This window comes from Marmota marmota, unplaced genomic scaffold (genome assembly GCF_001458135.2).
Source record: "Marmota marmota marmota unplaced genomic scaffold, marMar, whole genome shotgun sequence".
NCBI lineage: Eukaryota > Metazoa > Chordata > Mammalia > Rodentia > Sciuridae > Marmota > Marmota marmota.
The window spans coordinates 35325953-35343004 of NW_026000229.1; the positions used below are offsets into that span (position 1 = coordinate 35325953).

Here is a 17052-nt window from a genome sequence, read left to right on the forward strand (position 1 = left end):
TGAGTTGCTTGGGGAAAAAAAAAAAAAAAAAAAAAAAATCAAGGACACTCCGCCAAAATCAGTTCCTGGTAAAGGGAGAGTTCCCCTCCCCCTTCCCACCAGCTGATTTCCTAGGAACCTAATTTGCACCATTCACTCTTATCTTTTGGATTGTAAAGGACTTTCTCTAAGATCTAACTGCTTTTCTTTGAAATGTATATGCCCCTTTGTCTCCCTTATCACATTCTGCTTCTGTAAACACACTTGCCACGTGAAAACTCTTTTGCAGAAATTCTTGCTCATAGTCTGAGAACAGTGAAGGTGAGCATCTCTGGAGAAGCTTAATTAACATTTTTCTGTGGGGGAGGGGGTGCCACTACAGTAGTAATGCCTATCTCCTCAGTGTCTGTGCCCCATGTCCAAGTGGGCTTTCTGGTTGACACTGAGGCCAGGTGTTGGAGTCGCCCTGGGGAGAATCAGGCAGTGGTGGGCTGAGGGTCATCAGCTGCTTGTGTTTTTCTGGCAGGACCACTGCATCAGGAGCATGGGGTCCACAAAATTCAAGACCCAGATTCTCAGTCCACCCTGAGGAGTGAGCAAACATGAAAAAAAAAAAAAAAAACTGGATGGCAGATTTAATACAAAATACTGAAGGGATCAGCCCATCAAAAGTTTGCATATTAACAAAAGGATCACCAGCACCTGAGCATTGGAGCCTGGAGCATTGGCCTTTCATGAGATTTGGAGTAAGGAGCACTGAAGTGGCAGGAGCACTTCATCCCAGGGGAAGGTTATATCCTCCAGAGGATGGTCAGTTCCAGGGATCAGTAATTTGAATTAATTAATTTGAATTCTGAAAACTTAAACAGCTTCAACATTTGATACAGAAACATGCTCACCTTGTGTATCAGCCAAGAGACTATCTGGCAACTTTTTCTAGGAAAGATGGTGTCATTACCCTGCCCAACAGCAGCTAGCTTTTAATAAGTGTATGTATACAAATTGGTTGCCATTATATTGGAAGGGTGAGATCTTTAAGCCAGAAACTGTTCATCGCTCTTGAATACAGTTACAGAAATTATGGCAATGGAAACAGACACACAGCACATGGAGATGCAGAAAAGCAAGGTTTATTCAGCACCAGTGCAGGCTCAGCAGTCTTTTCCAAAAGCTGAGCACACCCCTTTGTTCTTAATATAGACTTCTGGATTTCAAGACTTTCTCATGCAAGTAGCCTTGATCTCAGGCAGCTCTGGTTCCTGCCATAGCTGCTGAGCAAGCATGAATTTGAAGCAGAAACTAGCAGGTTGCAGCTATTAACAGAGATAAAAAGAATCATCTTAGGGTCTGGGCTGTAGCTCAGTGGCAGAGCACTTGCCTAGCATGTGTGAGGCACTAGGTTCAATCCTCAGCACCACATAAAAATAATAATAAAAAAATAAAACAAAGGCATTCTGTCCATCTACAACTACCAAAAAAGAAAAAAAAAAAACATCTTAGGAAGGAGTTACTGCTTGAATATAATGTCTGTAATGACCTTCAACTAGTACCATAACAAACAGTGGTCTTAGGTGTCAGTTCTTAAAAACCTTGAGACAATGTTCAGAAGGAGCCTACACCCTCCAGTCTCTTGCAATCTCTGCCACCCTCCTTGGTTCCTTACATTCCACTGCCTCACTTATGTAGGTAAAGTGCCTGGCCCCTTGGACATTTGGGTTAGAGGTATATCTAGATTATTCCTTCTTTTTAAATCAATTTCTTCCTATACATTCTTCCCTATCAACATATAAACTCGCATGTTTCTCAGACATTAGAAAAAAAAAGTTGGGTTTAGATCTAATATTATGGCTACATTTCATATTTCTCTCTCTCTTTAAATATTTTTTAAGTTGTCAATGGACCTTTATTTTATTTATTCATATGTGATGCTGAGAATCAAACCCAGGACCTCACTTGCTAAGCAAGCGCTCTACCCCTGAGCCACAACCCCAGCCCCGCCCCCCCCCATCATTTCTCTTTGAAGGAATCACCCTTGTGTGAGAAACACTGTGTCTTTTCTCCTATAAAGTGAGGGATTCATACTTACTTGGGAATTTGGAAAAGAAAGAAAACTAAAAAGCCCTAAAGTCTCATTTATAGAGGTTTGAAACAAAGGTGAGTGATTGTCAAATACTACTTTTTTGTGTGATGGTCAGTACTGGTCAGTACTGGGGATTGAACCCAGGGCCTCATGCATGCTAGGAAAGTGCTCTACCGCTGCCCTGAATTGCCGAAGTCCGGCTGGGCAAATAACCGGGAGGTGACAAGCAACTTGAAGGTTGAAACGGGAACTACTTTATTGCAAGTGAACTCAGCGGGAACTGAGCGAGAACTCAAAGTAGCAGGCACCCAAGGTAGCGGGAGCCGCTTCTCTGCCGGACAGCTTAATTACACACAGCTTAACTTAATTAACATCATCTAGATACAGCAGTCAGCCAATAAGGAATCCTCATCATCTTAATGCCTCGCTGGCGCTGCTTCACAAACCTCTCCTCCTGGCAAAGTGCCAGGCGCCATCTTGACTTGATTTGCATCCCCCAAAACTGAATATTTTTTTTAAGTAGAAAATAAAGGGACAGTGAGAAAAATCAACTGGCCTCTGCCTCTTGATATCCTGAGATTTTCCTTCCATTTATTATTTTTATTTTATTTATTTATTTTTGGGTACCAGGGATTGAACACAGGGGCACTCAACCATTGAGCCACATCCCCAGCCCTATTTTGTATTTTATTTAGAGACAAGGTCTCACTGAGTTGCTTAGCACCTCACTTTTGCTGAAACTGGCTTTGAACTCTCCATCCTCCTGCCTCAGCCTCCCAATCCACTGGGATTACAGGTGTGGGCCACAACACCCAGTTCGATTATTATTTTTTTATTTTGTTTTTTTTACGGGGGGGGGTACCAGGGATTGACTCAGGGACACTCAACCACCAAGCCACATCTCTAGCTCTATTTTTTGTATTTTATTTAGAGACAGGGTCTACAACGAGTTTTTTAGCGCCTTGTTGTCTACTGAAGCTGGCTGGCTTTGAACTCACAATCCTCCTGTCTCAGCCTCCTGAGCCGTTGGGATTACAGGCGTGCACCACTGCGCCTGGCTCAATTATTATTTTTAAAATAATAAAAATAAAGCCTGGCAAAAGGAAAGGAAATCAGTCCCCAACTCTGTCAGAATTCGTAGTATATGTGTCCTCTTCACCAATGCAATCCCCAACTCTATCAGATGTCTTTTCCTGTCCTACCATCTCATCATCAAAACCTCTGTCACTAAATTAACAATAGTCTTCATACCTCAGACTTCATTACTTGATTGCTGGGCAGCACTTCCTACTAATAAGCACTCTCTACTTCCTCAATGCGAAATTGCTGCTTTCTCTGGCCACGGTGTTTCATAAGATGCATCTCTTTCAGCCTGAAGCCTCTCATTCTCTTTCTTTGGCTTCTTGGGACAATTACCACCTGCCAATCCTGAGTTTTCCTCCTGCTTCTCTGGGTGCTGTTCTGCCTCCATTGCTTATTCCTCCTCCTCTACCCAACCTTCAATGCTGGAGTCCCTCTGTCCTAGGCTCTCTTCCATTCTCACTCTATAATGGTTCCCTAGGTGCACCCATCCCTGACATGAATTACTATCTATTTATATCTCTAATCCTGACCTTTCCTCTTAGCTCTGGGTTCAGCTGTTCAACAGCTTAATCAACCTCTCTGTTATAGGTCTCACAGACATCTCAAACTCAGATTATAGGTCCTGAACTTGACCCATAATCTGACTCTATTTTTTTAAATTTTTTTTTAGTTGTAGATGGACACAATACCTTTATTTTATTATTATATTTTTTTTATGTGGTAATGGGGATTGAACCCAGTGCTTCATGCATGCTAGGCAAGTGCTCAAGCACAATCCCAGCCTCGGTAATCTGACTCTCTAACTCCCCAAACTTGGTCATCACACACCTGTGTTCTTCCAGAGAAAAACATGAGACCAGGAAGCTTATGACTAATGATGTCTTGCTCTTCCTCACTCCATATATCCAATTAATCACCACAGCCTGCCAGTTTTAGGTTCTTTTTTTTTTTCACATTTCAAAATTGGTGCATTAAAGTTTTACATAATGATGGGGTTTGTTGCATATTCATACACACACAGAATATAACAATATAATTTGACCAATGTCACTCCCCAGTTTTAGGTTCTAGAATCCTTTACTGGGAGCAACTCTAATGCCACTACCCTGGCCCAGTCTCTTTCATGTTTCACCAAGATTATTGCAGGAATCTCACCTCCTGCCTCATTCAGTCTCCACACTAAAGTCAGAATGATCTTTTAGGAATAAATCTGACATTTGACTACCATATATAAAACTCTCAATGTTTTCTCATTGCTCTTAGAAAAAAGAATCCCAAAACAAAATCTCAGACTTGCCTTCATGTCATATACTCTGTTCCCCTTTGCTCAAGGCACGTCAGTGAGCATTCTCTCATAAATGTTAATGGAATCACACTTGCTTCCACCGTGGAGTGTTTGTATAGCTGTTCCTTTTGTAAGAAAAGAATCTCCCCATTTAGTATTATCTCATTCTCAAAATTCCCAGTCATTTTCCAAAACAAAGTTAAATGTCACTCCCTGTGAGATCCTTCCAATAGTGGCATTAGAGCTATTTCCAGTGGAGGATTCTTGAGGCTTGATACATCCAAATAATCTGTGTCTTCCTGGAGGTTGTTGAAGGAAATCATGACTGTCACTAAAACAAACTAGAATATGTAGTGCTTACCATTTGAGAAGCAGTTGGTTTCTAATATCGGCACCTGTCATTAGTGCGAGGCCCCAATGTGAAACTGCTGCTTTCTCTGGCCACTGCGTTTCATAAGATGCATCTCTTTCAGCCTGAAGCCTCTCATCTGCTCACTGTTTTCACTTCTGCTCTGCTCTGGAAGATAACTATCTCTTTGGGATAGTCTCCAAGAGAATCCCCCAAAATAGGGTTCTTCGTATTTCCCATCATATCATTCTAAATCTACTTTTCTAATTTGATGAAAAATCTGTGTAATTATATTTGCAGAGCCTAGAACAGTACATGGCACATAACAGGTGCTCAACAAATGCCTGTGAAATAAATAAATGAAATTCATGCATAATATGAGAACATTTATCAATACAAGCTCATAGGGTTGTTGATAGCAGAATTAGGCATAAACGTCTACCCTAGGTTTTAGATGGAGAAACTGAAGAGTACTCTTCCTCCATCACTTTCTAGGGGGAAAAAGAACATCCTGGGGGGGAAAATGCAGAGGAAGGAGGTTGGGGCATAGACAACAATTATTCTCCTTGGATATTTAGTTATTGAAACAAGTTTGAGACAGATGCAGTGGCACATACCTGTAATCCTAGCAACTTGGAAGGTTGAGGCAGGAAGATCATGAGTAAGAGACCAACCTCAGCAACTTAGAGAGACCCTGTCTCAAAATAATAAGCAAATAAATAAAAAAGGGCTGGAGATATAGTTGAATGGTAAAGAGCCCTTGGTGGTTCATTCCCTAGTACTGGGGTGGAGGGTGGGGAGAGAGAGAGAGAGAAACAAGTTTGAAGACCTGGAGTGGTGCAGCCTGAGGTTGAAGTCATACAGGCAGGTGAAGACAGGAGAAGTACAGCTCCCTAGCAGCAAGAGACTTTCAGAATGGGTATCCAGTGTTCAATAGCAGAGGCTCAGGAACTGATCCCAGGTAGAGGGTATGGCTGGTTTCTTAACACCTCCTGCCTTGCCCTCCTGGCCATATAATTGAAGGCCTCTGTGAACCTCCCAGGCTTGTGGACATCAACCTGGTAGGGCCAGTCAGCCAGTTCTTGAAGAGTGCGTCTATTTTCACTCTCTAAGCAAGACCAGCCGGTACAGAAGCAGGATTGATCTGAGGATACAAGTAAGAAATCCCCCTGGGGGTTCTCTAGGACTTCTGGGGCAGGGACCCTGAGAAATCCACAACTTGCAGCCAGTTTCACAGGGGTAGAATTGGTGATATATATTTATTAGAAAATTGACTTTATTTTGCAGATGGCTAAGCCTGTTCAAATGGGATCATCTAAGTGAACACATGGAGAGTCTAGAGAGGAAGACAAATTATACAAATGACTATTTAGAGATTGATAAGACAGAACAGCAGTGTTCCAAGAGAGCAAAAATGGGGGAGGGGGAGGCTCAGCTAGCCAGGGAAAGCTTTTGTGAGGAAGTGACATTTCAGCTGGGCTCTGAAGAAGGCAAAAAGAGCAGCCAGGGAAGGGAATGGCTTGGGGATGGACTTTACCTTGGGAATTCAGTAATTGGGAAAATCAACTAAAAAATACCAGCAAACTAGGGAGAGGGAGAACTCAGGATGGTGTGGCTGGAGATGTGGTCAGGGTAAAGTAAGGGGGCAGAACTTTGTTCTATGTTAAGACTGGACTTTGGAGCAATGCAAGCCATGGGTGAGTTTTAAGTTGGGGTGAGGCCTCATCAGTTTAAGTTGGACATGATGTCTTCAGTTCCCCAAGAATAATCAAGCCAGAAACACTCAAGAAGGGAACGAGGCTGGACTCTGTACTGTCCCAAATTCTCCATGGTTGGGAATGTCTCTTTGGGAAGCTTAGCAGCAAGTCTTGACATAAATTCTCTCACTACCATGACTCTCATTGCCGCGTCCGGCCAAGGGAGCCGAGTCCGGCGAGGGACGGCGAGGTTAAAAGACACACAGGACACCAAGGTTCTTCATCCAGGAGTCAATACTCTTTATTGCTAACACACCTTTTTTATACCCCAAGCAGCAGAAGTGGAAAACTACCCAAAAGCAGGAGGGAGGGGGGAGAAATTTAGTTTCAACATCTATTATTGTCAGGTACCGAAACCTCCCTTAACAATAAGTCCATCAGACCAGAAAAGGTCAAGGCATTCCCGTGGGATACATGTGTCTCAGACGGACAAGCAGGAACAGAAAAACCGCAAGTTCGCCATGGCCTTGTGAGCTGGCCACACTGGCATGCAGAACAAACTAGTGGAGGTAGGGCTCCAGGGGCCAGGGTGGACCTGCTGCCAACAAGTCCCCCTCTTTTGTTTTTTGCATGCCAGTGGGAATCAAGTAGCCCCTGTCTTAGGTCGTTCACAGCCCTTGCGATGCTTACCCGTCTCTGGGAAGGCCCCGATTCCCTGTCTTAGGTCGCACAGCAAGCGTGAAAGTTGCCCGTCACTGGGTACTACAAGATCAGCTCAAGGTGTTATGACTTATCAAGACATTATTGCGGTGAACGCTTAACCGTCTCCACCCACGGGACCCACGACCGTCACCGCCGAATGGCAGATGTGATTGGACCGAGAGATTAGACAGCAAAGATCCTAGTACAGGAAAGCAAGAGGGAGAGGTATGCATAGAGAAAAGACATGGCAGGAGTTCTTCTTTTAAGGAGGACACTCATCTTCGGATCGGTCTGAAGTATATTTCAGAGAGGCGATCATCCATCTTTAAGCGTTGATAGTGAACCTGTATCGGCTTAGAGGCTAAGATATTAATTTGATCTTTAATGAATTGTACTATCTTATTTACAATGCAGGGTCCTACTGCCACTACTAGAAGGAGGCCTAACAATGGTCCCAATAAGGGAAGAAGATAAGGCAAAAATCCATTAAGTCCAGTCCAGAGAGGGTTCTCAAATAATTCCCTCCTCCTTTTTTCTAGGTCTTCTTGGAGTTGTTTAATTTTTGTGCGAACTATGCCAGATTTGTTAGCATAAAAACAGCACCTCTCCCCAAGGGCTAAACAAATTCCCCCTTGATTGGCAGTAAGCAAGTCTAAACCCCGCCTGTTCTGAAGAACTACTTCTGCTAGAGAGTCTATCTGGTCTTGTAAGTCTTTAATGGTTCCCGACAGGGTTTGCACATCATCTATAAGCTGTTGAGATAGGCGGCGGTAAGAATGTATAGCCGTACCCAATCCTGCCGTGCCTGTACCCACAGCAGAGGTTATTCCAAGGCCAACAAGGAGTGGTAAGGCCTGCACAGCTCTCTTGTGTCTTCTAACTAAGATGTCTAGGCTAGGAATGGGTAGGGGTTCATCTCCTGAGATAATCGTGATATCAGGAAGCAGTAATGCCAGAACGCAACCACCAGTCCAATTTGCTGGGAGCCTGGGAAAAGCTAAATTTCCACCACACATAAAAACTGTACCATTAGGGGGACAAATGGGCGGAGTAGGTGAGGAGTAATTCTTTACTAATGAGCAGTTTCCAAAGGAAGAGACTCCAACATCAACATCATAGGTATTATTTTGCATCATGCCCAGAAGGCATGACATAAAACCACCTAGAGGCTGCACCTTAAAGGGTAGCCCAGATTGACATGTGTTGTCATCATCAATGGTATAATTGATGGGAACCGCCAATGGCATGACTGCACCTGCCGTCATGCAGAGCCAGCAATCACCAGCAAGGGTAGGATTGGAACTGTTAAGTAAAGAAAAGGTAGTTTCTAGGATATCTAATGTATTGGCATCTAAATCAGGAAGCTGGGATTTGGGCAATATCAAGGGGTGGTATGTAGGCTTAGGGATCTCCGGCTTTAAAAGCTTAATCACCTGAAGGTGTTTGATAGCATCAGTGGGTCCCCCTCCATCAGAGACTCCGATGGGGGCCTGCATGGGCCAGCAGGAGGGTTTACCCACGACGCCCTCACATCCCGCCTCCGTTAACCGAGTCGTGATGCCTTCCCCTCCCCGGTCACCAAGAAAAGGAATATAATTATAAGTGGTCCCCCATTCTCCACGGGTGTTAGTTAGGATGGCCTCAAAATACTGTTTTCCTTGATTATTAACACAAATTGAGGCCGATGTATAACAGGAGATGTGCATTGCCGGGGTGTAATGACAAGTGGCGGGACAGCTTCCAAGAGTCTCGGTCGGATTAGGGACAACAAGTCCGGGCTTATTAACACATACCCATTTTGGTTGCTTAAATCCTCCGATGTTTTCATTGAGTTCAGCCGCCATATAGGCTACTTTAGTCCCACAATCAATGCTCTGGATATAACCAGAGGGGGCCGAGTGCCGGGGCCCTCCCTTACACTCACAAGGGGCTCCAAAAAGATATTCATGAATATTCCCAGGTGGGGGGTCAAGCCCTCCTTCAGCAAACCTGTCCAGAAGGAATGCCACAAGCGGGGTCCAGCTCATGAGGTGTGTCTCGGCACTCACTTGAAGGGGTGAGAACAACAGTGGCAGGATCAGCCATCTTGGGAACTTCATTTTGTCTTGAATTTTCATTCACCGGTCTGGTGCAGCGCTCCGGGATCCAAATGGGCTTCTCAGTTCCTGGGGGAAAAACACATACAGCTCCCCTCACTCTAGCTAAGAGTGGAGCCGGGGGTTGCCACTTTCCGGTGGATAAATCTTTCCACCTTATTTGAGCATCTTGTACAGTGGGAGGGGAAAAGTGGCGTTGTGCAGCCGTGCGCCCTCCAGTGTCAGTGAGTAAAAAATTTAAAGTAAATAAGGTTATGCTTAGAAGTGCTTGTGGTCCCTGACAATTCCGGTATATCTCCCCCTCTTTTGTTTTTTGTAAATAAGTTTTTAAATGTTGATGGGCTCGTTCCACGATAGCCTGTCCCTGTGGATTATAAGGGATTCCAGTCTTATGATTAATTTCCCATTGGGTGCAAAACCGTTGAACCGCCTGGCTTACATATGCGGGACCATTATCGGTTTTGAGGCATCGTGGGGTGCCCATGGAGGAAAAGGCTTTTAGAAGATGACTGATTACGTCCTTAGCCTTCTCTCCAGTATGTAAGGTGGCAAAAATGAAGCCAGAATATGTGTCAGTGGAAACATGTATAAAGGAGAGCTTACCAAAGCTAGGGAAGTGTGTAACATCAGTTTGCCAGACATCATTAGGTTGTAATCCTCTTGGATTAACCCCAAGGGAAGGAGAATGAATAAATGGTGCACAGGTTGGACATAATGAGACAATTTGTAAAGCTTGGTCTCGTGAACATCCTGTGTGGAAGCGTAAAGACTGTGCATTTAAATGAAATTTGTTATGGAATTGTAAGGCCTTATCATATTCGGTCGTCACACAGGAAAGGCCAACAGCATGAGTAGCAGCGTCTGCTTTTGCGTTGCCCTCTGACAAAGGTCCAGGGAGCCCTGAATGGCTTCGGATGTGGCCAATGTATAAAGGATCTCGTCTAGCCCAAATGAGAAGCTGTACTACCTGTAGTTGTTCTGTGATGGTGGATTGCTTTCCAATATATGATGCTGTTTCTATGACTAGAGCCAGATTGGCTACATACAAGCTGTCAGTATATACATTAAGAGGAATAGAACTATAGACTTTGAGAGCTATGATTAAAGCTTCAACTTCCGCCTTTTGGGCCGACTGACCTGACACAGGTTGTCGGAGAATTTGAGATCCATCAAAAACGACGGCAAATCCATTTTTGGCCCCATCTGTATATACAGTTTGGGCCTTTGGAATAGGTTCCCTTTTCATAATCTTTGGGAAGATAATGGGACACCTTTTAAAGCCCTCCAAAAGTCTATGTTTAGGGAAGTGATTATCAATCTGACCCTTAAAGCTGCACAGGAAAAGACACCAAAGGTCATGTTCTTGTTGTAACTTGTGTATCATATCTTGAGTGTAAGGTTGAATAAGTATGTCAAAGGTTTTTCCAAACAATGCATCACCCAAATATTTAGCCTTCCAAATTAAGTTAATAACTAGCTCATAAAAGGGAGTCAATACCCGGGGGTTAGAAGCCGGCAAGTGGACCCAATAAATGGGACCCGTTTGCCAGAACACTCCTGTGGGAGTAATTTTAGAAGGTAGAACTATAAATGACAAGGGCAGAGAATAATCTATCTGCGTAATCTGCATGTCCTGCAGAGCCTCTTCTATTAGCCTCAGTGCTCGTAAGGCTTCTGGTGTAGGTACTCTACACGACGTAGGAGAAGGATCTCCTCGCAAGAGGTCATACAGGGGTTTGAGCTCTCCAGTTGGAATATGAAAGGACGGGCGCAGCCACTGTATTTCTCCGAGGAATGTCTGCCACTGATGTAAAGTTTTGAGCTGATTTATCTGGAACTGGGGTCTCTGGGGAAAGATTCCTATGTTATTAATGATGTATCCCAAATAATTGTAAGGGTGTTGAAACTGCACCTTTTCGGGTGCTATGACCAGCCCTGCCCCTTTTAGAAGGGATTGGAGGACTTCATAAGATTGAAGAAGCCTTTCTTTCTTGGGCCCTGCCAGTAAGATGTCATCCATATAATGAATGAGGTAGAGCTGTGGGAACTGCTGTCGAAAGGGTCGTAAAACCTCAGCTACAAAATATTGGCACATTGTAGGACTATTAGTCATCCCTTGAGGTAGGACGGTCCATTCATACCGTTGGTAAGGTTCCCTAAAGTTTGTTGAAGGCAAGGAGAAAGCAAAACGCTTTCGGTCTCGTGGGTCTAAGGGGATAGAGAAGAAACAATCTTTTAAATCTATGACAATAAGATGCCAATCCTTTGGGATCGCAGTAGGAAAGGGTAGCCCTGGCTGTAAGGGTCCCATGTGTTGCATAGTTTTATTAATAGCCCGTAGGTCCTGAAGAAGTCTCCACTTCCCAGACCCCTTTTGTATAACAAAAATAGGGGTATTCCAAGGGGAGGTAGAGGGCACCACATGTCCTAACTTAAGCTGGTCTTGAACTAATAGGGAAGCGGCCTGTAATTTGTCCTTAGTTAGGGGCCACTGTTCTACCCACACAGGGTCATCTGATAACCAAGTAATGGACAGTGGAGGTGGCCGCACTTCAGTGGCCCCTAGGATAAATTTCCCAGTCCTCTCCGGTCTCTTCCCTGCCGGGTAACCTGTTCCGCTGGATCCACAGGTGATATTCTGCCCTCATGTCTCTTTCCTAGTCCCCTTCCAGGGATCCACCCCATGTCTAGCATTGCATCATTAACAAAGTTATTATTTCCTTTTAAAGTCTGGGTAGTAAGAATAGCCCCCATTTGATGAAGCAAGTCCCTCCCCCAAAGATTCGTGGGGAGTCCAGTCACCACATAAGGCTGGAAATGGCCACTATGTCCTTCGCCATCTCTCCATTTTAAAAAGGAGGCACTTCTTTTTGGTCGGGTTTGTCCTATCCCCTGTAATATGGCCAAGGGACTCTGGAGGGGCCAGGCAGGTGGCCATTGTTTTTCAGAAATGACAGAGACATCCGCCCCCGTATCTAGTATTCCCTTGAAAGCCTTGTCCTGTATCTCAATGGTCAGGTTGGGACGCGAATCCAAATGAGCTACCCAAAAGGCCTGGGGAGTTCCAGTGGAGCCAAAGCTGCCGTCGCCCCGGGACCCACGGAGGGCGTGCCCAGGAATGGAAGCTAAGGGTAGCAGCAGCAATTGAGCTATACGCTCCCCGGGGGGAAGAATAACAATTCCTTGGGTAGCTTCTACTACTATTTTTATTTCTCCCTGATAATCAGCATCAACAACCCCCGTAAGAATCTTCAAGCCCCACTGAGTTGCGCTACCTCGTCCCAACACTAGTCCCACCGTCCCCTCTGGCAGGGGTCCAAAAACCCCAGTAGGCAGCGTCTGAGGTCCCATTTGGGGAGTTAATACCGCTCGGGAGGTGGAACTGAGGTCCAGTCCTGCGCTTCCTGGTGTTCCCCTGGGGAGTTCCCAGATAGAAAGGGGTTGGTCAGTGGGAGGCGGCGGAGACGCCCACTCCCTGGGGCACTGTTCTGTCCCTGCACTGCCCCGTACACTTTGGCTTCCGGGGCCCGGGGCGGGCCCCTGCTCCCGTTTCCCGACGGTATTGGGTTACCCTGGATGTCAAATTTTGACCTGCACTCACTGCTCCAATGATTTCCTTTATGACATCTAGGACAAATTCCAGGCATCCCTCTGCCAGCACCCTCGCTCCTTTCCGGGCAGTTTCTCCTTATATGTCCCTCTTTCCCACACTTAAAACACCCCTTAGAGCGGGTTCCCCTGTTATCAGATTTTTGCATTCCAGTCTTAAGGGCAGCAGCCAAAACCTGACCAGTAATATGAGGCCCATCTATATCTTTGCATGCTCGAATCATGTCATCTATACTTTTGGCCCGGGAGGACTTAATAGCATTTTGGCAGTAAGTGTTAGCGTTTTCATATGCCAGTTGTCTAATAAGTGGCATAGCCTGTTCTAGATTAGGGAATATTTTTCCAGCAGCCTGCATTAGGTGGGCTATAAAGTCCGAATAAGGTTCAGAGGGCCCTTGAGAGATCTTGGAAATTTTTGCTTCAGTCTTAGAAACGGGCAGGGCTTTCCAGGCATGGACTGCAGCTGAGGCTATTTGAGCATAAACACCTGGGTCGTAATTAATTTGTTGGCCTATGGTGGCATACTGCCCAGTTCCTGTTAACATTTCAGCATTTCGCCGTTGATGGCCCGCATTCAGGTTAATCTGAGCCAGCTCGCGGCACCTTTCATGATATTCACTTTTCCACAATAAGAAATCCCCTCCAGATAACACAGCCCTGCAAAGTTGCTGCCAATCATTAGGTATTAGTTGACTGGCTGAGAAGGACTCGAAGAGGGTCAATGTGAAAGGGGCATGAGGTCCATAATTAATGACCGCCTCCTTAAGCTGTTTTATGTCCTTGAAGGCTAGGGGGACATGGGCTCTGGCCGGCTGTCCATCAGCATCGGCGTTTTCAATCATTGGAAAAACCTGAGCCGCTCTAGAACCCCAGTGGACCCCCGCCCGTCTAGTAGGGGCGTCCTCATTCCAATCAGGATTATAGGGAGGAGGTGCGGCAATTGAGGGGGCCCTAGGCACCCTCACATTTGCCCTTTTAAGGCGATGTTCTAGTTCCTCTATCTCCCTTTCTAATCCCTCCTCTTCCTCAGAGAGAGAACTGAGGTCCTCAGGATCCTTTTTGGGCTTAGAAATCTGGAGGCGTTTCCTACCCCCCGAGCCCGAGTCCTCAAGAGGACCCTCATCCTTTAAGGATTCTGCCATTTGCTCTTCCTGCACCTGATTAAGGGCCTGTTCACATTCAGCAAGCTGATCCTTGATCTTTACTTTATCTGTTAATAAAGCATCCTTTACCAACCTCCATAAGGAAAAGGTGGCAACTGGGACACTGTCCGAGCCCCGGTCCCTCAATAATTTCTGAAGGTCATGCCTCACCAGGTCCCAGTCACTATTATTAAGAAATCCTCCTGTCAGAAACCAAGGACAAGCCTGGGCAATAATTTCAACGAATTCGGTTGCAGTCTTAGTTTTTATTCCTGTTCCTTGTGTATTTAACAGCTCTTTCAGTTCGTTGGCCAGACGAACCTTCGCTGTTGAGTTACCCATGGTATGTACCCTGTCTCTTTAAATTATCTTTAAACCAATCCTCCCCCTTCTTTCTTAGAAGGTGAGCCCCGTCCGCTTACCCCTGCTTTCCGGATCTCGGTGGGAACCTCCAATTGCCGCGTCCGGCCAAGGGAGCCGAGTCCGGCGAGGGACGGCGAGGTTAAAAGACACACAGGACACCAAGGTTCTTCATCCAGGAGTCAATACTCTTTATTGCTAACACACCTTTTTTATACCCCAAGCAGCAGAAGTGGAAAACTACCCAAAAGCAGGAGGGAGGGGGGAGAAATTTAGTTTCAACATCTATTATTGTCAGGTACCGAAACCTCCCTTAACAATAAGTCCATCAGACCAGAAAAGGTCAAGGCATTCCCGTGGGATACATATGTCTCAGACGGACAAGCAGGAACAGAAAAACCGCAAGTTCGCCATGGCCTTGTGAGCTGGCCACACTGGCATGCAGAACAAACTAGTGGAGGTAGGGCTCCAGGGGCCAGGGTGGACCTGCTGCCAACACTCATATTTTGAAGAATCATAAAATATTGCCATTATTGCTAGTGAAAGTGGTTAATGCTTATATAGTGCTTTGTGATTTCCACAAACATTATCTATTTTATTCTGAAACCAATCCCATGAAGTAGGAATTGCTATTAACCCCACGTTACATGGGAGCCAAGTGATGCTCAGCAAGTCAGGTGGGAATGATAATAATGTATAAGATGCTATTATATGGTAGTGGCATGGAAAAATAAAAGCTAGGGGTTGTCAAGAACTCAATTTGATCAGTGATGGCTAAATTTTAATACCAACAGCTATAAAACTCAAACATCTAAAGCAGGTCAGGGAACATAGCTTTAATTTTGCAAGTCTGACACTCTCAAGCCCGTGGCTCCTTTTTCTCCATATTGAGAACAACTTCTTTATAAAGTAAGTTTTATTTGCTGCAGGCATTCCTGTGCTAGGTTCAGAAGAAGCCCCAATGATCCACACTTTTCCTACCTTGCTCATGCTGGGCCTTTGGCCTGGAACACCTTTCTTAATGTATCTCTCTTCTCTCAAATCTTCTTCATCCATCCTGCAGTGGCACATCACAGACCACAGTGTCTTTTGAGCTCCTTCTCTGGATCTGCTCTATGGGTTGAGCCTGCTTCCCTCCACAGTTTCCCTTGTGGAGGATATGTGTGTGTGTTTTGTCTCTGCCTATGGATTCCAACCTCCTTGGAGTTCAAGATCAGCTCTTACTCTGTGTGCTTTAAATCTTCTACCATGATACCTTTAACAGTATAGTCATTTAGTACTTGTAAAATGAGTGAAGGAATGAAAGAATGAAAAGTTCAGTCATCCCTCAGTATCCAAGGAGGCTTGGTTTCAGGAGCCCATCTCCCCCAAGATACCAAAATCTGCGAATGCCCAAGTTCCTTGGGGTAAAATGTGGTAGTATTTGTAAGTAATCTATACAATTCTTTTATTTTATTTTGTAAGACATACATTTGACAAAGAACTGTTATTCAGATTACATAAAGAACTCCTTAATTCAACAGAAAAAAGACAAAAAATATGACTTCTTTCCTTCTTCTTTCCTTCCTTCTTGTGGTCCTGGGGATGTAATCTATACAATTCTATCATCTACTTTAAATCATCTCTAGATTACTAATAATGCCTAATACAAAGTAAATGATATGTAAATATATGTAGTTATTATGTATTGTTTGGGGAATAATGACAAGAAAAAGAAAAGACTATATGTGTTCAGGATAAACATAACCATCATAGGCCTAATTTACATCCCATCTGCATTCGGCTGAATCTGAGGATGTAGAACCGGTGGACACAGAGGGCCAATTTTAGTAGTAGAAATTGGGACACTCAGTCTTATAATGGAGCCCTTAGGGTTGTCCAAATGGAACCTCTCCATTTGGAGAGGTTAATTAACCCATATAATACCATCATATTTACTTTTATTTTGACACTGAGAAACCTGACATCCCATTTGTCTTAGTCTGTTTTCTATTGGTATAATAGAACACTGCAGACTTGGTGATTCATAAAGCATAAAAGTTTATTCAGCTTACCATCTGGAGTCTGGGAAATTCAAGGTTGAGGGGATGCGTGTGGTGAAGACCTTCTTGCTGGTAAAAACTCTGCAGAGTCCCAAGGTGATGGAGGATTTCAAATGATGAAAGGGTTATATATAAAAGAGAATCAAACTTACTAGTATAATAGGCCTACTTAAAATATTAACCATTAACCCATTCATCCATTAATCTGTTAATAGATTAATCCATTCATGAAGGCAGAGCCCTCAAGACCTAATCATCCCTTAAAGGTCTCACCTCTTAATACCTCACAATGGGGATTAAGTTTCAACAAGAATTTTAGTGGAACATTCTAACTACAGCACCATCTAAGACCCAAAATAAGAGATGTGAAAGCTTATTTTTACAAGGAAAAATTCATTATATTGTTAAAGCTTTATTTTCAAATAAGATGGTAAATTGTTTGATATGGAAAATTCCACTTTTAAAGAAATCATATTGGGGCTGGGGATATAGCTCAGTTGGTAGAATGCTTGCTTTGCATGCACAAGGCCCTGGGTTCAATCTCTGGAAAGAAAGAAAGAAAGAAAGAAAGGAAGGAAGGAAGGAAGGAAGGAAGGAAGGAAGGAGAGGAAGGAGAGGGAGGGAGGGA

The 17052-nt window shown here is 44.4% G+C and overlaps 1 protein-coding gene across 1 annotated transcript; it reads right to left on the minus strand.

Moving 5' to 3' along the window:
* Positions 1 to 7012: 7012 nt before the first annotated feature.
* LOC107138169 (syncytin-1-like) lies at positions 7013 to 9154 on the minus strand. The gene is made up of 2 exons (XM_048793829.1): positions 8464 to 9154; positions 7013 to 7923 (listed from the first exon to the last, which is right to left on the minus strand). The coding sequence occupies exons 1-2, from the start codon at positions 9017 to 9019 to the stop codon at positions 7451 to 7453; spliced, it is 1029 nt and encodes a 342-aa protein (XP_048649786.1). The 5' UTR covers positions 9020 to 9154; the 3' UTR covers positions 7013 to 7450.
* Between the last annotated feature and the right edge of the window lie 7898 nt (positions 9155 to 17052).

Coding starts and splice junctions, on each gene's coding strand:
- LOC107138169 (XM_048793829.1), bottom strand. CDS start 9,019: ATGGCGGCTGAACTCAATGAAAACATCGGAGGATTTAAGCAACCAAAA. Junction 7,924..8,463: donor TAACAGTTCCAATCCTACCC/TTGCTGGTGATT, acceptor CTCAACAGCTTA/TAGATGATGTGCAAACCCTG.